Raw genomic sequence first — 22,187 nt, forward strand, 5'->3', positions numbered from 1 at the left:
TAGCACTCAGCTAAATAGAAATTTTCAAAGGAAATTCTGCTTAAAGATATGATAAAACACTATATGGTCCTGGCTTCAAGCAAAATTCCATTTCATTTTGTAAGCTGAGCAAATGAGCTTACTAGTTAAAGTGAACTTACAAGATCTCTGTAGGCTTTATAAACTGAAGAGAACTAGTTCACTTGAACTGTTTCTTATCTCCCTAGCATTTTTAAATGCAAGCAATGTATTTATAGAAATAATCATTCTTTTTTCAGGGCATGCTATTTTATCATGCTCCCATATCAACTTAAAATCTTGAATTTCATAGGACACTTTCATATTGAAAAGGTCAAAGTTCAGGAAAACTTAGAAACAAAAAAATTTTTGTAAAGTAAAAATTTTGGAATACAGATAATTCCATTTATATTCTCAAGCTCTTAAATTATATTTATCTTAAAAGTAGTTTCACAAAATGTTATATGGTTATAATTCATTATCACCTATAATGTCTGGTAATTCTCTTGTTATTAGGTAATTTCACAACTCAAGTCTCCTGTTACTGGTTTGATGTTAATAAGCACTTATTAAGCTATACCGAAATAAAAAAAAAAAAGCTTTTTCAAAAATATTTATCAAAGCAGGATATGGATAAGTTAAAAGTTCTGCCTGACTGCATAGTTGATTCCCTAACAAGTAATTCTTTTGTCTCAATTCCTATCATCCTGGAAAACATTCTATCCGGTAGGTAAATTGCTATTCATACTACCTAAGGCAAACTAAACTAGAAATTAAAGAAAGCCACTATAAAGTCCAAGTAAAGAAGAAGAAAAAAGCAGCTCCTAATCAACTGAGAAATAAATGAGCTGATTAGCTCTTTATGTCCCAGCTGAATGTGTCATTTAAACACAAGGACCAAGTTTATTTCATATTTGTTTTCTTCCGGTGGCTGCATATGGAGAATGGCTACTGGCAGAATCTGCCTTACAAGTACACACTCTAATACCACAAGTAGACCATCACAGCATCCAGTTCATACCTTTTTACAAGAGGAAAGTTTTACAGCAATATTGACAGTGAATGAACTGCAAAGTGAGAGGCTGAAAACAAAAAATTCATCATACAGACACACATACTAACACCCACACAGAGATATATTCTAAAAGTGCTTTGTATTACACTACACCAGTTATGAATATCTGCAGGGAAAGGCGGAGTGGCAATCACCTTCTTATTCGCCTCCACGCTTGGACCATGGGCCACCTTTCGCCCTCCACTTCCCTGCCTCAGTTCCCTGTAGACTCACAGGACACAAGGCCCATTTCTCACGAGATGATGCTTCAGGATTCTGGGAGCTACTGATGCTAAAGGTCATGCCCAGTACACCTGGACGAACACCATGCAGAATTAAGAGTCTTCTACTCTCCAGTCACAAAGAACATGCAAAAAATTCCTTCACAGGAATTGGCAAGAGTGCATGGGATACTGATTTTTACATTGTATATGTTGATAGAAGAGCTCTGGTTTCAAAGCAATGTACACAGTTACTAAAGACTGAGTTCTAAAGTTTATCACTAGCTAGTTCACATTATTTTACATCTGTGACACAAAGCAGGTATCTAAGAAAGATGAATATGGACCATAAACTTATGCCTGACTACTAACAGTTCTTTTCCTAAGTCAGCTAAGCCAGGTTTTCCCGCCCTAAGACAAGAGCAGAATTCAAAGAGAACAACAGTTATGTGAAAAAATGTCCCACATTAAAAAAAAAAAAAAAGAAAAAGAAAGAAAAGGAAAGGATGGGGGGGGGGAGCCACAATCACTATTCTGGGTGCTACTCAGGCTCTGAAAAGGTACACCCAATAAAATTACTTTTCATCGCTGGTACCAAGATGTAAGATCATTAAAATTGTTAGAACACACTGAAAAATTTCATTATTGTTTCATAAATTCTGCCTGCCGTGGAACAGTATCAAAATTTAGTCTCACATAGGCGGATCATGTTAGAGTATAGTATTTATTCAATTTCATCATTTATGATCACTGTTATAACCAAATTAACCCCGACATAAACTCTGACATTTAAAAACACAGAGAACATACTGATTTTTCAGCTATTTTGCTTATGTATACTTTTCAATTCCCATGCAATGCTCATAATTAGGAGATACTATACATAAACCCTCCCATTTATATATTAAGAACCAAGTAGAGAGGGTAAAAAAAATACCAACATAAATTCATTCTCCGAAAACTGCCCATGGATGTATTATCACTGTTCCTTCTAATTATATACTTACAGTGCATTCTTCAGTAAAAAGTGTAACTGCAGTCACATAACAATACTTATGACAAGGCAATGATATCACTTCAGAAAAAGAATACAACAAATGAGACTAAAAGTTGAGGAGAAGGATCAGAGCATATAAAAGTCATTTGAGAACACCACACAAACTTCAGTGTTTTCCACTTCCCAGTTGGAAAGAACATGCACAAAGATTTCTTAGCAGACAACAGTCAGGAGTGCATGAAAAATTGGCTTTCATGTCATATATGTTGAGAGAAGATCAATGCATTGAGAAAAAAGAATGTATTCATTATCTTTTAGGTCTGTCTATATCATCTATAGCAGCTAGAAGTTTTTGTCTTGCTTTCTTATTGATATGGGATCCCAGGCAAACATTTACCAGATTGGTCAGCTGCTTCGTTGAATACTCCTGCTCGGGGGGAAAAAAAAGATCCAAATTTAGTATGCTGAAAGACATGTATTGATCAATGCAAGGAAAGAACAGGCAGATACTCAGTTTTCAGTGGATAGTGACTGAGCACTACAAATCAGTGAAAAGCAGAGGAAATTATAGTCTGAGACATGGACATGAACTATAATAATAAGGACACTGCATGATATACCGAAACAGAAAGGACTAGAATCTCTTCAATATGACAGAGTAATCTGACATGCCTATGCTTTTGTTACTTTTAAGACCACATACTTTATGCTTGTTTCTGTGGAGGTCTTTATTTATGAAGTTACTAAAATACACAGACCTCTCAAATTTTTAAAATGCTACTAAATAACTATTTTCTGACACTCTTTTTTCTATAAAGTGAAAAAAGTCTCTAACCACAGAACAACTTTTCTGACTTATGATAAATGAGTAAGGTAACAAGGATCCGAAAGCTACCGGCTTTTAAACCTTCATACTGTCATTATAGCCAGTAAGTAAAATTAAGACTATAAGTCTCTTATGCTGTAAAATCTATTTGGTTCCTGAATTTCAGATAATGAGTTCCTAGGAAAAGAATGAATAGGGATTCACTAGAAAGGTTTGTATACTGATCTGGTTCTGGAGGATGAATAACAAGAGTTCAGATAAGGAAAGCGAGCCCTATACTACCATCTAGTAAGAAAAGTCATCTGTCTTCTCAGGAGGTAACCACCTAAAGAGTTTCAAAATATGAGAAAGAGTTAATTTTAAAACCTCAGCAAACTATTCAGTTTGTGTATCTGAGCTCTGGGAGCACCTGTTAGCATCTGGTAAATTCTTTTAATCAGCCAATATTTAATAAGTATCCACTGTCATCAAGCACTGAGCTAGGTAGGCACTGTCCTAGAAGATAGGATAGTCGGCTCCCGAGAAAATTTCACTGAATTACAAATATCAGCTAGTTGAGGTTCTCACAAAATGCTAAGCTAAAATTTTGGTGCACTACATTAAAACAGGAAACTCAAAAATAGATATCATTCTTATATCAAATAATGGATATCTAGGAGCTGTGCCTTTCTTCTTAGTTACTTGTACTCTTTCCATAAACACCTTCCTCAGTAGCAACCTCAAAGTGTTTATAGCTTACTTTACTAAATAGATTCCAGCAACATTCAGCAGCCCATCTGTTCCTGGTTTAGCATTCTGGTTTTCAAATGTCAGAAGTCAATGGGACTAAAAGGGACGACATTTTTCTCAATTCTGGTGTACCGATCAAAATCACTGAAAATAATATTACATTTCTACTTTGCTCCCAAAGATCTGAAACTGACCCACACTGGGCACATTTCCATAAAACTCAGGCTAATACTCATTTCTTTTTTCTAGAGTACTGAAACTAGACTGGATGAGGCTGATAGAGTAAATATAAATAATTCCTTATTTCCTTACCCAGTCAAATAAAATAAAAATTTACTTAGCTTTTACCCATGATGTTTATAGCTTAAGTAAACGTGATCACTAGAGTTACTGAAGGAATAAAACGAGGTGATAATTTTAATACTTCCCATATTTTCATTAAGTCTGTCTTCCCATACTGCCTACCTAGACGAATGGTAGAACAATCATATTAGGAAAGCCTCCATACTCAGCATCTTCTGGTGACAGATGTTGAGTTGAACTGTGTCAAAAATGCAGCATCCTAAATAACACTTAATAAAGATTACTTTTGAGCACCTGGGTGGCTCAGTGGGTTAAAGCCTCTGCCTTTGGCTCAGGTCATGATCCCAGGGTCCTGGGATCGAGCCCCACATCAGGCTCTCTGCTCTGTGGGGAGCCTGCTTCCTTCTCTCTCTCTCTGTCTGCCTCTCTGCCTAATTGTGATCTCTGTCAAATAAATAAATAAAATCTTTAATAAATAAATAAATGAACCTTTTCTCTACTTATCTATATATCAACACAAAAGAAAAACGATCGTATCTATATTCAAGGTAAAATCTAATGAAGGAGGAAGTTAAATGTAGCCATTTCAATATTAATATAGTCACTCATCACTAATAAATGTCAGTGTGGTAAGGATGACACCAACTCACTGTTGAGAGCTATAAGGTTTAAGTTATATAATAGACATTAGCTTGTGAATCACTTCAATGCTGCTGTCTTCAATTTGTCTTGATGTTAACCAACTTCAGCCTTTTCCCACAACACAGCTGCAGGATAAACACAGCTAAAGTTCAGATTCTGGCTACCTTTCCAGATAATTACTGTTGCAGTTCAGAAAGATCTCGAAGGGATTTGATTATGCAAAGGGCACTACATAGACAAAGTGTGAATATGGTAAAGAATCAGCTGATGCTTTATATTTGACTCCCATGATTTTGAATTATATAATACACCAGACAAGAACAGCACAAAGGAAAAGGAATAAAAACTTAATTAACTGTTTTCCAGCTCTCACCCTGTGCTCTTTGATCCAGCGTTCCATGTCATTCTCGGTTAGATAGTAGGCTTTAATATAGGTTTCCACAAATTCTTTATCAGGAATAGGTCTAATATCTGTTAGTTTTTCAAGTTTCATTAAAAACTGTTGAAAATCCAATTGCATTAAGGCACGACCCTCATTACTACACTTCTTGACGTTGGCATATCTAAGATACACAATAATAAAAAACCAGAAATGAAGCGATGGAAAAAGAAACCTGTAGGTACTCAAACTCTTCGTTAACCTGTGTCTGGACAGATTCTCCAGAAACGAGAGGGTTCTAGGAAAGAGCACATGAGCCTTCTGTCAGAAAGACTGAGCTGCGCTGGAGCCCTCAGCTATCATTTTGCCTATGGGGCCTCAGCTTCCTCATTCGCAAAGCAAAGAGACTGAATAACTTCTGAAGTTTTTTGCTGCTCGACAGACTACAGTGCCCACCACCCCACCCCGGTCAATAAACATAATCATCTGTAAGAAAGTTAAACTGGTCTTCCAGTAAATCTGGCTGCCAAGAATTATTTCTAAGCTGGGCTATGAATACTCCAAAGGAATCTTAGTTTCATAAAACTGTTCAGTGTTGTTAACTACCGGATGTAAAGGAAACAAAAGCAGTAATTCCCCCATGGACTGTCAGCTGAACCTAAGAAACATGTGAGCATATAAGCAAAAAAAGGATATACATACTTGTCATAAACTTTATAGACTTATTCTGACACCCCACACTACTGGAAACCTGTGTATTCTAAGGTGGAGTAGTAATAAGAATGTATTAACCCTAAGAGGACATGTTATTACTTGTAAGTCAGTGTCTCGTTCCTTCAATAACACAAAATGTGGAGAATCCAACCGCAGGAATGCGGTACTTCCCCTAAAGAAATTTACAAGGACACTGAAGCACAGATTATTAGAAGTGACCAGGCTTTACTGCTTTGTTTTAATAAAAAGTGTTTTGCACAGAAATATAACATTATTCACTTTTCTACTTTATTAAACAAATTTATTAAAAATACTTTTCAGTTGTGACTGTTGACACAGAGCCATTCTGTGATTTCCAGCAAGGCTGGTTTCAATACAGAGTGCCAAAACTGTTGTCAGCTTGTTGTCACTGTCACCTTCCCACTCTCTAATACATTCTTTTTTATATCAAAGAAGAAATGAAAAGAAATCAGATAAACGAGAGTGTGGAAATGTGCAATTCCAGACCACATGAATGGTCTCTGAGACAGCAGCTTGCCTCCCAAACATAGTTTATATTCTAGACATAAGCATCGTTCTCTGAGTAAGTAGGAAAATTAGTATTGATAGATCTTCAAACTCAACATGTGGAAGATTTATACAGTTTACAATGATATAATAATGATACCACTAACAGACATAGTGGTTATGAGACCTGATTTTGCCATCAGAAGTTCATAAACCTTCTTGGTGTTTGAAAACTGTGTGAACCTGGGAAATTTATTTAATTTCTTGATTTTCTGAGGTTTTCTCCTTGATAAAACAGAGAGAATAATGGTTCTATCAAAGAGCTAATGTTAGTGGAAGGTTTGGAGGGTAAGAAAAGAATAAATGAAACAAGATGGGATCAGGAGGGAGATAAATCATAAGTGACTCTTAGTCTCACAAAACAAACTGAGGGTTGCTGGGGGGAGGGGGGGGTCAGGAGAGGGTGGTGGGGTTATGGACATTGGGGAGGGTATGTGCTATGGTGAGTGCTGTGAAGTGTGTAACCTGGCGATTCACAGACCTGTAACCCTGGGGATAAAAATACATTATATGTTTATAAAAAAATAAAAAAATTAAATTTAATTTTAAAAAAAAGAGCTAATGTTAGGATTTGGTGATATAATCCTGTGAAGTGCTTGATCCAATAAATGACACAGAGTGCTCAATAACTGTTACGCATAATCATCATAATAATTATATCATTAGGCAATAATAACTATTATGAGTTTAACTTTCAGATCACCATGAGATGCTATTTTCCACTGTCTCCTACTAGCTGGTTCTAGCTGGTTACTAGCTGGTTCTAAAGCACAGACAGCAGAGGCACAGTGGGATTTAAGGTTTCTTTAATAATGTTCTAAAGTCAAACCTGAATTACTGGAAGATTGTCTGCTGGCCAAGACTTTCTCTACCTATTCTATCTGGTAATGACAACATACAATGTGATCTGTACATTACAATTTGTCACTGAAGAATCAGATAATAGTTTCATGAAAACTTACCCTTCGACAATAGTTCTGTTGGCCAGCCGTATACAGTGTTCCCAAAGTATATTAGACACAGGCAGGGGTATCCGAACTCTCTTAGAAACCTCATTTAACCTCCTGTTAAACTGCTCAAATTCCTAAGAAGACAAAAATTATGGCCATATGAGGATATAATTATAATGCCATATTGCTTTCCCATCTTTCCAGCAAAGAAGAAGATTTAGAAAAACTCAGAATCAAACCAAGTAATACAAAAAGAGAATACAAATATAACTTGGACTTTTCAAGTACTTCACATTGAATAAACTATGTTGTGATACAGAGCACACGACATTTTATCTCCAAGGAAATAAGTGTCATTAATAGATTAAGCAATGCTAACAATGTTCAAATGCTTCTTCATCTCAAATTTTTCTAGTCACGTCAGTATGGATTAAAAGAGTTTAATAACCTAATATGTCTTTAAAATGATCTTCAAGAAACCCAGTTTAAAAAAGTATTTTGAGGGGCGCCTGGGTGGCTCAGAGGGTTAAGCCTCTGCCTTCGGCTCACGTCATGGTCTCAGGGTCCTGGGATCGAGTCCCACATCGGGCTCTCTGCTCAGCAGGGAGCCTGCTTCCTCCTCTCTCTCTCTGCCTGCCTCTCTACCTGCTTGTGATCTCTGTTTGTCAAATAAATAAATAAAAAATCTTTAAAAAAAAAGTATTTTGATAAGCTTTCAACTCAGAGTGAACTGTGAACCCTTTGTAATTTGAGGCTATACTCCTTAGAGAATAATCAAATAAACTATTCTCTATCTTAAACATTCTTTAAAAGTAAATTAGTTATTATATTCCAAATGATTTGAAAGCAATGACTAGCTGCAAATTTTTAGTGCAAAGGAAAAAATAAAACATAAAATACTTCCTATTTCCTACAGAAACACTGAGTATTTTTATTACTTATTAGGAACTTTCATGATACCGTTCTACTAAAAATAAAAATTTATGTAGCTAATTTAGACAAATTCTAACAATTTCATGAAAGCAAACAGTTTACCCTTCAATAAATGTATTTCTAGTTTCTTTGGACTACGTCACCTAAATATGTTCATTTACAAAAGTAAATGCTATCGCTCCTTCCCTGAAAATACATTTCAAATGAATTTAACAAGATTTAAAATGGCATTTTTTTTTCTTTAGTTTCCTCAAGACAGCAGGTACATAATGCTTAAAAAGTCAAGACTGACATGTGTTCAAATTCTCTAATAACACACAGGAAGGAAAAAAAAAAAAACTAATCATTACCACTCAAGCTACCACATGATTACTTATCCTTTCGCTTTTCTGTTAATCTCAATTTTTTAAATTTATTTTTGACAGTTAACTGCTTTTAATTATTTATGAAAAAGTGAATTTTCAATCCACCAAGCTTCCTTTTTGAAATTCAAAGTTGAATAAATAATTGCTCTTCATCCTTTCCATTTTATGAATCTAGAGGAACACTAGTATTTGCTATTATATTTATGCTTCACTGCAGTAAACCCTGCTTTAGATTTCCAGTCACGATTCAGTGCTTTCACTAATATTTTAAAAATAAAGTTATATGCTGTGGCATCTGGGTAGCCTGGTCAATTAAGCATCTGCCTTCAGCTCAGATCAGGATCCCCGGATCCTGGGATGGAGCCCTGCCTTGGGCTCCCTGCTCAACAGGCAGTCTGCTGCTCCCTCTCCCTCTTCCCCTCCGCACCTGCTCATACTCTCTCCATTGCTCTCAAATAAATAAATAAAAACCTAAAAAAAAAAAAAAAGTTATATGCTAACTGTAAACAATGTCATTCTACTCACTGCTAACTTCAATGTTCAATAATGTTTGTTGTTAAATGAACAATAAAACCATTTCGTTTTACTTAAGATTTTTGAGGGGCAACAAATGCAGATTGCTTTTTACCTAAAGGTTTGGATTTGGAAAAGTAATAGAACAAATAAAAGTTATATAAGAACTTCTTGAGGAGAGGTTTTAAGCTGCTAAAAACTGGTTCAGGTTAATAATCTTAATGCATTTGGTTCTTTCTTACAGTATTAATGTTTCTTTTTTTTTTTTTTTAAAGATTTTATTTATTTATTTGACAGACAGAAATCACAAGTAGGCAGAGAGAGAGAGGAGGAAGCAGGCTTCCCGCTTAGCAGAGAGCCCGATGTGGGGCTCGATCCCAGGACCCTGGGATCATGACCTGAGCGGAAGGCAGAGGCTTTAACCCACTGAGCCACCCAGGTGCCCCACAGTATTAATGTTTTTTATAATTAAAAATAACTAGGAGCACTTGGGAGGCTCAATCCATTGAGCATCGACTCTTGGTTTTGGGTCAGTAATGATCTCAGTCATGGAATCGAGTGTCATATCCAGCTTAGCGCTGAATCTGCTCAAGATTCTCTCTCCCTCTCCCTGCTCATGGTACACATGCTCTCTCTCTCAAATAAATAAAATCTTAAACAAACAAACAAACAAACAAACAAAAAAACAAGAAGAACTAAGGCTCCTTCTAGTATATATATTCACTGAGTGCAGAACTCTCTGTCTTCTTGCTTCCCTATGAATACCATGGTTGGCATGCCATAAAAAATAAAATCAACTTTTCAAAAACAAAATTGTTTTAAAGAAAGGGTATGAGATTATTTACAAAATACATTTGACTAACATATTCCAAATTAAGATTCCCAACTGAAGTTTTATGGGAACCCTAGAAATCAAAGTTCTCCCAGGGAGGCAATTACAGAGCACCCTCAGACCTGACAGTAACCCCTAGACACTGCTAACTTTTCTCCCACCCTTAGTTCTGGAGTGGTCTTGGGATGGTCTCGCAATCTCCATTACAGAGTTCTAGGAGGTCACCAGGCAGAGAGATGATGAATTCCACCACTATCTCTGTTCTGATCTCTAGCTTTGCTTACTGGTTCACAAGTGTCCCAGCTACCATCTGTTGCCCTAAGCAGTAAGAAAGTTTGTGTGAATGAGAGAAAAGCCAGGAGCTTAAGAAGGGCCAATTTTCTTTTCACTAACAAATATGAAAAACGAGACTTTTCTGAAAGCTTTTTTCATTTCCTCAAATGCCCTTGCTTCTCCTCAGATATCCACATGGCTCATCTCCTAGCTTCCTTCGGGCTGCTCCCCAATTCTCACTTCATCTCCTGATAAGTATCCCCTTCTGTGACCACACATAAATAAACAATATTGCTCCCAAACCACACTTTGCACTCTCTATCCCTCCTCTGCTGCTTATTTATTTTTTCACAGAGCTATAAATTAATGGACACATTTTATCTTAATTTAGGTCTTTACTGTTGTCTCCGTACTGGCATGTAAATTCCCTGGGGATATGTAAATTCCTTAATCACAACTATGCCGGGGCACCTGGGTGGCTCAGTGGGTTAAAGCCTCTGCCTTTGGCTTAGGTCATGGTCTCCGGGTCCTAGGATCGAGCCCCGCTCGGGCTCTCTGCTCGGTGGAGAGCCTGCTTCCTCCTCTCTCTCCGCCTACCTCTCTGCCTACTTGTGATCTCTCCCTCTCTGTCAAATAAATAAATAGATGTTTTTAAAAAAAAAATCACAGCTATGCTGTCAGCACCTAGATCAGTGTGTGGCACATGTAGGTGATCTATAAATATCTCTTGATGCATAAATGACAAGAGGTGTACAATTCTTTCCAGAAAACTTTTAAATGTAAGTTTTAAATGCAAAGGTGTTTGCATGACACATTGCAAAGGTAATGTAATTTCTGGAAAAACAACAACAACGATAATACAGAATAATCAGGGGCTTGGTTTCTTGCTAATAAATCTACACAACTACAGAAACATCTAATTAAATAGAAATATCTTCTTGTCACCATAGTCCTGGTTATTGAAATTACTTAAAATGAAAGTCAGCCAAGACATCCCAATCAAACTCTAATTCAAGATGGGTAATTAGTGAGCAAAAACAAAAAAATCTATGAAGAATTCTTGGCTCTAAAAGAACACAAAATTCAAAAACAAGTCCATTCTGATTTAGGGGCTTTAATACCATGATGCTAGAAATGTGGTAATAATGATAATCCCACTACTTCAGAGCAAGTACAATGACAGGAACAGTTCTCCCGGCAGACTCATCTTTAAACAAAGGTGTTTCTGCATACTTGCCTTCAGCAGTGCATCTACATAGATGTTGTGCTGTGACATAATTTCTTTTACGTCCCACTTCACATTAGCCATCAGGAGCAGCATCTGTTCATAATCAATAGCTTTACCGGCTACAATCCAATAAATTGGTTTGCGTAGTTCACTGGCAGTCGAGACTGTCTGAAATACATTTCATAGAAAGGAAAACAAACCTTTTCTAAAAGTATCAAGTTTATAAAAAATATTTTGTATCTATTTCGAGTATACATCACATCTAAAAATAAAACATACACAACTGGATATTTAAATTATGAAAACACTTCAGTTCGTTGGCATAGGACTTACTCAAAACACTTTTGAGACATACAATCAACTTGAGGTCACTGATGCACAACAATAAAAGAACCACAGATTCTCACGGAGATGAGCAAATATCTCCCATTTTTGCACTTCTGTCCATTTCCACTCTACCTGCCCCATCAGGAGATTTTGTCATCTCTCAAATGTATACTCGTGACAGCCTACAAGCCAGGCTCCCTGCCCACAGGCCTGCCATCTATTGCTGCCAAACCCTCTTTCTAAAACACATACTCAACAGGCCACTTACCAGTTTCAAATCCTCCGGTCCCTTCCCAGTACCCTGCAGACAGAGCCCACCTCCGGGCTGAGAGCACTATGCACCATGTGGCTCCTGCTTCTTACTCCAGCTGTCTCTCTCACCACTGGCCCCTTCCCCTGCTCTGACAGTCTTTGCGTTCTCGGCCTCTGACTCACTCCAGGCTCTCTCTCACTGGCTGGTCTCCTGTAAGCCATTCCCTTAGCTTGCAATATACTCCCATCGCAGCCACCTGCCCTGGTTTAAACAACCCTCCCTCAGACAGCATTTCTAGAAAACCTTCTCCTGATGACACCTCATTTCCTCCTCCAGCCAATGTTAAAAACCCTGCTGCATTTTCTTTCCCCTTATCACACTTTATTGTAAATACAGTTGTAATGCGCATTGGATGAAAAGGTATAGGAGCTGCTCAGTAAGTATTAACTTACTATGGGAATTCATGAGTGAAAAAATGTATGTTAACTGCTCTCCTGGAATCTGGAGACTGGCCACCAGTTAAAAAACCCCAAATAATGTGCTCCCAGCTGAAATGACATCCAAGAGTGTTTCTGACCTGAGAGTAAAACTGCTGAAGAAAGGGCTTTTTGACTGCAGGCATCACAGCATCCAGATGGGGTTGAAGGAACTCAAACTGTTCAGCCAAGAATACCCTAAAGGGAATAAAGAATGCATTGCATAAGCAGAGGGCGCGATCCATGGCCTGTCAAGACTTTTGTGCAAGTCACCTTTAAGATCTCTAAGCACAAGTTTAGCCGTTAAAATTCCTCTCCACTTGAGTGAACTACCTTGTATTAGCTCATTTACAACCTACCCAAAAGTTACTGTTGAGATTATCACAGATTGCGAGCAGAGATGGAAGAAGGAGACTTCAAATAAACTGCTAGGCTGCTCTGCATGTGACACAGAAGCACAGATCACAGGAGAGATGGAAGAAAAAAATTTAACAGGCTTTTTTTTTTTTTTTAAGGATTTCCTGTAAGGATCCCATTTAATTATATAGAACAGAGAGTTGAATTCACAGATTTAACATCTGACTGGCACATCTCCTAATGCAGCAAACTGTAGCTTGGCTGAGATATACACATGAACTTCAGGTCAGGAGGCTGGTGTGCGGGAGTAGAGTCATTTGCTCTGAGATTTGTCAGCAGCTGCCCTGTTTTTCTCTATTTTTTTGTTATGTACGCAAAAACTCTTGATTGATGCTGGACAACATTTTATAGAAGTCATGTGCTTTACCTGTATTAAAAATGGGGGATTTATAAAGGTCAGGAAGCATTCCTGCTGATGTCGAGGGCTAACTATATTTAACACTAAACTGATGCTATAACTACTTTCTCTAGAATCACGATTTGATAGGAAAATATAGAGTATGCTATGATGTGGTTACTTTTTTGTAAAGTTTTACTTTAAAGCAAGGATCATGTTGCTCAAGACTGAAACCTAAAAGATTTCCCTTTTTCCACTGACGTAACTGAACACCAACCATGTAGTTTTAAAAAATCGATTGGTGATCTATTTCAGGAGAGACTTCTCAGAAATAAATTAAGTGACACTCAGAAGTAGGAGAAGGATGCAGCTAGAAATCTAATTACACAGTGCTTACTTCTATAACTTTTCTTAAATACTTAAAGGCAAAGCAACGGGTTTTAACAACTTACAAGGATTCTGTGGCTACCACTCTTTCCGCCAGCCCATACAACGTATCCCCAGATGTCAAAATCACCAGGTGACTGAGGTGTGGGCTTGGCACTTTCTCCTTTCTCTCTTCTGCTGCTGTGAGGGTGGCGGTAGGATCAGCTGAAACTTCCTGAAAACACAACACATGTGCACACACAGCCTGAAATCAAATCTAATAGTAATAAACTATGTGGTTTTACAAAACTGGACCTGTAATTAAAATACTCGTAGGCATGCATATTAATCACATTTAGTTTCTGTTCTTTCTTTTCCTTCTTTTATATTTTCTAACTACTGGAAATTTCCTTTCTATACTAAGTGAAAACGGTCCAGCTCCATATGCTATTATCTGCATGTGACCTAAAATCGGCCAACACAAGCAATATTTATGAATTGGAAGATGTTTCATAGAGACAATAGCAAGATGCCCTTCGAGAACCTGTAAATGAGAAAAGAGAGACAGCCTCTGGAGGACTGAGCTGGCACATTCCAAAATTATGATGTGGTTAACCATTTCACATCCACACTTTAATCAAGGTAACCCTGGTATAATCTCAAGAAGGCAGGACTAGACTGCACTTATAAACTGAAACTGAGCTAACTGTTTTGGTAGATGTCTGGAGTCACGTTACTGATGAGAAGGCAGGTGGCTCATGGGAATCAAAGAAAGGGAGCCTGAAGAGCAGGGTGTATTGATTTTAAAGGATCGTCCAAGAAAATTAGGGCACAAAAATTGGATACAAACAAATCTAAAAGTGTACAAAATGTAAATCTCGATTACTTCTTAAATGAATTATATAGTCACAAATCTCCCAACACTTGCCTTATGAATGAAAGGACTCTGGGAGCATAACAGGTTTATAAATTTAGCGAAATGGAACTAAAACATTATAAAACCTTCCAAGTTAGAAAATGGTTTTATTCTTCTTTAGTTCTTCTTTGTATCCTATCTTCCACAAAAGATATTGTTTCTCTTCAATCTCTAATTACTCAATTAGCATTTAAAAGTTATTTTGGGAACAACTGTGCTTTCTCTAAGGGAGAATCGGGATAAGGAAACTATGCAAGTTAATCAAAGTCACAGCTCCATTATTTATTTTCTTCTACTAGAAAGGAAAATAATCACCCGTCTCCTGCACACACACACAAACACACACACACAAACACACAGCATTAAATGGCTATATGTGCTATTTCATTTAATGCCAGTGTTTATGTAATCACCATCTACCAGACTATCTACGTGAGGAACCCTGGAATCATTTGTGTCTCCCCTTTCCTTCCCCACTCCATCACCTCTCCTTTGTTTCTTCCTGTGAAAATAATTCTCTTTTACCTAATTAAGGCAGATCATGTCAACTCTCCTGCTCAAGCTCTTCCAACAGCTTCCTGTCTTCCTCAGAGTAAAATCCAAAGGCCTTACATGGATCTAGGCTCTGGCTATCTCTTTGATTTTATCTCTTACCAGCCCTCCTACTTGCTTTGTTCTGGTTATCCTCACCTCTGTGCTGTTCCTGGAATAGGTCAGACATGGTCCTATCTCAGGGCCTTTGCATTCCCTCTTTCCTCCACCTGAGACACTTATCTCCAATATATTCCCTCTCTACTAGCAAACGAGTTGCACATGAGTAGGGAGTTTTGTCGGACTGCTCTCTCCCTACCAAAACTGTATCCTCAACTCCCAGACAGGGTCTACCACCATACATAAAGTGTTCAATAAATAGGCACTAAATAAATGTTGTTAAATAAATGAATTCTCATTCAGGTGACTCACTCCTCTATTTCTTCCTTCAGGGATCTACCTCAATGTTACCTTCCCAGAGAGGCTACGTGTGATTACCTAAACAAAATCATACCCCTTCTCTTCTCTTTCTATCCTTTCCTAGTTTTCTTTTTTTGTAATTCCTGACACAATTGGACATTAAAATGGATATTCGTTATTCCTATCTGCCTCTTCTACCAGAAGGACCACCCACTGGTCTTCCATAAAGTACCGTGGCACTCAATGTGTGCTTGTTGAACGACTTAATAATAAAGATAGCTATCCAACTATTGCGTATCCCTTGAGTCTTTTTTTTTTTTTTTTAAGATTTCATTTATTTATTTGACAGAGAGATAGAACCAGAGAGCACAAGCAAGGGGAGTGGCAGAGGGAGAAGCAGCATGCTCCCCACTGAACAGGGAGCCTGATGTAGGGCTTAATCCCAGGACCCTGAGATCATCACCTCAACAGAAGGCAGGTGCTTAACCAACTGAGCCGCTGAGTCACCAAGGCACCCCATGAGTCTCATACTCTCCTCACATAGCTCCTTGCCTTCCACCTACTTCCAATATTATACTTCTAATACCTCCTATAATACTCGGTATTTTCTCTTTGTGAATATCCATCTCACAGAAAGTCAATGGATGGTGAGGAAGAAGACTTAATGAAATCTTGAAACAAACAAACAAACAAAAACTAATAAAGGAATTAGGGGAAGAGATAACTCACTTGGGCCAGATGGCTAAGCTAGACCAAGTGGCCCAATGGAGTAGAAAGAGGAATAACAGAAAATAATTCCAGAGAGGTAGATTTGGCTGCATCACAACAAAGCACTTTCTATCAGACAGAAGTATAAGGCAGGGAGGGTTATGAGTTTCTTATTGGAAAGAGGTTCAATCAGAAGCTGACAGCTACTCAGAATGTATAGGACTGTACAGGTTAAAGGAGCACAGATAAGTTTCCTTCTATGGCTTTATAAGTAGAAACTTGGAGAATTATACTCCACAACGATATACTAGGCATCAAGCACCCCTCTTTTTTTTCTTTTTTCTTTTTTTAAGATTTATTTATTTGAGAGAGAGCGTGAGAGAGAGAGAGAGAGAGAGAGAACATATGCACAAGCAGTGGGGAGGGGGCAGAGGGAGAGGAATAGGGAGAAGCAGACTGCTCACTCACTGAGCAGGGAGTCTGAGGTAGAACTTGATCCCAGGACCCCAGGATCATGACCTGAGCTGAAGGCAGCTGCTTAACTGACTAAACCACGCAGGTGCCCCAACCACACCCACTTTTAAAATATTTTGTAATTATACTGACAAAAACTGATGTGAACTTTCTGCCAATACTGCACAATCTCAAACTCAAAATAGCTCCAGCATAACCATGTACACCATGAATACCACACATTGATACTAGCAGAGTTACTTCTGAATTTCATTCTTTTATGATTAGGTATCACTATATGTATACTAAAAAATAAAAATATCTTTAAAAACTGGAAAATTCCTGTGACTGTAGTAGATATTAACTAGCTAATTTAGGATAGAAGAGGGAGGTGGTGCTAAAAGGTGACAGAAGGCAAGGATCTGTGGCCTGAGAGAAACGAAGTTTATCTCTGGGTATATGGAAAGGCCACAAGCACTCACCTACTCCACCCTTACTACTCCTTACCTACCTGGCATTCAAATGTGCTGAACTCCCTCTTTACTCACAGAGCTCTTTCACAAGAACATTCTTGCAGTCATCACTGGAATTGTTGCTCCTACTTCAAAGGGTTTGCATTTGGATACTGTTCTTTGTTCCTAGTTAATACTGGCATTTGGGGCATAAAAATTATAGTAATTATCTGCTTAAAGGCTAAAGTTCTGTGTTTACGTTTGGGGAAATAAGCTTGAAGAGAGCAAGAGAATCACAAAAATGTCAAGCTGATTTAAATAAACAGCACTTGCTTACTGCACACTTGAATGGAAAAGCTTCTAAGCTGGATCAGTGTTTAGATTACACCAGTACAATAAGAAAAAGACATAAAACCCGTTGAAGACTTTGAGAAATAAAACCTTAACCAAAATCTTTAGTTTCACAGTGAAAGTCACAATATTTAACCTCTCCTGCCACTAATAATTTACTACTACAAAGAGAAATTGTTTTTATTGACTTTTCCAGACCCATTTAAAATATATTTTTCTTATCAACGATTTCAAGTTAGTCAAAGATCTTAAAGCCAACAATTTAGCACCACCAAGTGTAAAACTAAAAATTCACAGTTCTGATATCACTATGACCTATACCAGCTTCCCTTTCTTCCTTCCCCTAGTAGGCTCCTTTTCTTGAACTTCTATTTGATGTGTCAAATTTTATTTAACTTGAATATATATGATAAAAAATTTCAGGTGGCATTTTTATAATAATTCCACAATACCTTTTACAGCTTAGAAGCAAAATTTAGAAGATATATATGGAGAAAACACAATAACCAAAAATGTGCTTATTATACTTTTAACCAGCACTAAAGGAAATACAAGAGAAAGTACAACTTTCATTTAGTGGCTCCAGATTGATTAGGCTATAAATTACTTAAACAGCCAAAGACTGTATTGAATAGCAAGAAACCAACTAATGTTCTCTGCCAATGTAGATGCAAACTAATGAAGTGAAGAAAAATGAATATACCAGCTTACAAGAACCTGAGATCAAGGTCTAGCGAATGACAAATATATTTTCTAAAATAATAAACCAATGCTTATCAGTATGAGTAATAATGTAACATGTAACACTGGAAACCAACAGAAAATTCGAGAAAAACTTCTGTATTGCTGTATGAGGAATAAGGACTATGGAGAGACCCTGTCAAAAAGGTCTGCACTACTTAAAAACTGAAGAAAAGAGTGACTGCTTACATGGCCTTCTGATCCAAGGTGCAGTCTGATTTAAGAGATGGTAACCATAAGGATTTAAATAAAGAAAAGATCTCTTTAAAAGACCAGGTGCCAAAGGAAAAAAGCAGGCATATCTTTCTATCCATTTACTGGGGGAGGGGTTTTTAAAAACACATTTCTAAATCTGACTACCAGTTCTGGGAAAAACTTACCCAGTGAACACAGAACTGGTCAGACAGATGCTACAGATACATTGTTATCCCCAGATGGGCGGCAGCTGGTTTGAATAGCTAGTTTGTTTACCTGGTCATGGTATTTCATTAGTTATCGCAGAATCCGAAGCAACAAATCCATGCCTTAAGGGTCAAATTTGGAACTGTGGTTTGACAATCACCAGTCAGTAACTACCAGAGATGCCAAAGACATCAGAGAGAATGACTTTAGGGTAAATTTTGACCTATCAATCCTTTTAACTGTATTATTATTATTTTATTATTAAGGACATCTATGGCTCCAACTGTCATGAAGCCCAGACTAAGTTAAGAGTAATGGGTTCTAGAGGTAACTATGTAACTATACCCAAGTCTGGACTTTTTGATTATGACCATTCAGTCCATCAAGTTCAAGGCTTTCAGCCAGAAACAAGAAAAACTTAAGCTGTGGACTGAGATCTGGAAAACAAGATGTGATGATCAAGGTTATGCTAAGTATCAAACAAGGAGAAGCAAAACAGAAACATGGATAACTTCTAATGGAGTTGAAAGCCAATCGAATTTACAAAAACAAAGACAAAAATTTATATATATAAATAAGTGGCTAGGTCAAACAAGGAGCCCTGACTCTGTACACGATCAGAATTAAATGGATAGCAAAGCCAAGAAAACAAACCAGGTTAAGCCAGTAGACAAGAAAACTCAGGGATTGGAGTTTTACTCCTTTGTTCAACAAACAATTTACTGAAGAAATGCAGTTTGCTGAGAGATAAGTGCTATGAAAATTACATATACATGTACTGGGCAGAAAGATGTCCATATTATAAGGGAGATGGATGATATGGATAAAGGTGATTTCCTCTGTGTAAAGAGTGCTCACCCAAGATAAGAACACCTGCCTCTCTCATCTTACTCACATCTCTGCTCAAAGGCCACTGGTCTCTCACTCTGCTTTATTTTCTTCTTAGTGCTTCTCACTATTTGACACTATATTACATATTTGTCTCTCTGCCTCGATAAAATGTAAGTTCCAAGACAGGAATTACCTCTTCCGTGCACTGATGAATGGCCAGCACTACTACCACACCCCGCAAATCCTATTTCAATTAGTATTTCTTAAAAGAATTATTACATTGCTTTATTAAAACTTCAGTAGAAGATGTACATAATAACAGACCTTAAGAGAAAAGAGGAAAATGACTGCTGGTTTGGGTAGGTGAAGAAAAATCAGAGGATCTTTGGCTTAATGTAAGTGCAGAGGAACGTGCTGAAAAACAGCAATCTCTGACTACAGTGGCCCATCGCAAGAAAAAAACTGTGTTGTTTTAAATGCCTGTGTTAGCTTAAACACTGCAAAGGCTCAGCCTTGTTTTTCTGCCAAACCTATTTTCTTAGAAAATACACTACATCCTGTGACACAAGTCAGGAATCCAGAACCCCTCCTGCATAGCCAGCTACATCCAAACCTCTTCCTTGACTTTCAAGGCCATTTATAAAGTGGTCCCTACACACTCCCGGCAACTCGACTCTTCAGTATATACCAGTGTCCCTATCACAAAGATGGCCAAACTGTGGGCCAGGCCTGCTCCCATCTCCAGGCCCTTTCTCAGCTTCTGAACCTTAATTTGAATGCCAGTCTTTCTTCCTTTTCCCATTAACCCCATGCCTGTTCTTCAAACACTAGCACAAGTCTCACTTCTTCCTTTAGTTGTTCTCTGAAATACCGTTTCCGCATGAACCTCCCCTCCCCTTGAACTTGTACTGGATGTATAACCAACATCAGACTCTCCCGTGTACACCAGTTTCTTCTCTCCAATCAGACTGTAAGAAACCTGCGTTTACTTCCTTACAAACACACAGTGTAATACTGAGGACTCATACACTCAACATACATATGGATGCAAAATTTATTTATAATTGACTGGATAGCTAATTTTTATTTTCTGTAGCCCAGAAGAATTAATTCTAATTGGTTACTTACCATATCAATAAGGCTTTCTTGTATTCTGTTAAGAGTTGTTCTTAGTCTACTACTACTAAGGCCCAGTCCTGTTGATTCCAGCTGAAAAAGAGAAAGAAAGGTATGCTACATCACCTTGGAGATAATCTTTCATACATTAACCTCAAATTAACCAAGGTTAAGAATCTGATGAATTAAAAAAAAAAAAAGAATCTGATGAATTTTCACTCAGATACTTAGCCTTCAGAGGGTCTCCAAATTGTATTTAAAAGTTTCAAAACATCAAGCATACTAGTCAAACCTTAGCCCTTAAGGGAACAAGAAAACTACTTCACATTTGTATTTATAGGTCACACTAGCACCTGGCAATCTAGTAAATTTATAAGGAGAGAGATCACCAATATTTCTCTTTCCCACAAATTATTATTTTTAGTTCTGAAACTTAAGACATCAGATACTTAAAGATAATGCACTATGTCATATTTATGTAGAAGCATAATAAAGCAGCCTGTCTAAATTTTCTCTTCTTTGTAAAGATTTTGTTTGACACACAGAGAGAAATAATGAGAGAGAGAGAGAGAGAGAATGCACAAGCAGGCTCCCCAGAGCAAGAAGCCCAATGCAGAACTCGACCCCAGGACCTTAGGATCATGACCTGAGCTGGGGGCAGACGCTTAAATGACTGAGCCACCCAGGTGCCCCTGTTTGAAATTTTCTAACACATATTAGAGATAACCCAAATCCTTATCCAAAAATTATGAAAAAAAAAAAAAAAAAACGTTATTAGGCTCAGTTAACATTTCATAGTATAGAATTCGCTTTACTACATCAGAGCCAAAGCACTCATAAATATCCTCACATAAGAACATAAATGAGAAGGGACACTCGACTGTTAAAGTGAAAAGCTGGGTTGCCTGGGTGGCACAGTGGGTTACGCATCAGACTGCTGGTTTCAGCTGACGTGGTGATTTCAGGTCATGAGATCCAGAGACTGACACTGGGCTCTACAGGCTCTACACTCAGTGCGGAGTCTGATTATCCCTCTTCCTGTCCATGCTCCTCTCTCTAAGTAAATGAACACTATCTTAAAAAAAAAAAAAAAAGACATGAAAACCCAGTTAGCTGGCTCCTTAGTTGGTGTTGACTCAATTGATGAATATAAATTTAATCTAGAGGTAATCAGACACATACAGATATCTGGAAAAATGTGAAAAGTTTCTGTATGGGCCAAAACATTTAAAACATTGTTAACAGTAAACTATAAAATATATAGTCTCACTAATTCATTCATAGACAATTATAATATCTATGGCACGCACATGCATTTATTGTTCCTCATCCTTTCCTATTTGAATTACTTACACAACATGTGACAGAAAGCCTCAAGCTAAAATAGCTGTGTGATGGCCTGGTGTAGTAAAACATGAACTCATGTCATATGGCCATTTTAAATACATTTTACTTTCATTAGGTTTTATAAACTTTATTACTTCACTTCCCCTCTTTTTTTTCACTAGGATCTTATTTTTGTACAGTTAAATTCAGCCATTGCAAGTATACAGTGTGATGAATTTTG

General features: G+C 37.5%; 1 protein-coding gene across 1 annotated transcript; it reads right to left on the minus strand.

Annotated features, from left to right (window-relative positions):
• Positions 1 to 1,977: 1,977 nt before the first annotated feature.
• Positions 1,978 to 20,713, minus strand: LOC309858533 (syndetin-like; the record flags this gene model as incomplete). The annotated part of the gene is made up of 7 exons (XM_082751238.1): positions 1,978 to 2,696; positions 5,143 to 5,332; positions 7,392 to 7,513; positions 11,533 to 11,691; positions 12,681 to 12,777; positions 13,786 to 13,934; positions 20,633 to 20,713. Coding segments are annotated over 7 exons (918 nt in total), but the record flags the coding sequence as incomplete, so codon positions are not given.
• Between the last annotated feature and the right edge of the window lie 1,474 nt (positions 20,714 to 22,187).

The sequence above is a fragment of the Mustela nivalis genome, assembly GCF_964662115.1.
Source record: "Mustela nivalis genome assembly, contig: HAP1_SCAFFOLD_2735, whole genome shotgun sequence".
Taxonomy (NCBI): domain Eukaryota; kingdom Metazoa; phylum Chordata; class Mammalia; order Carnivora; family Mustelidae; genus Mustela; species Mustela nivalis.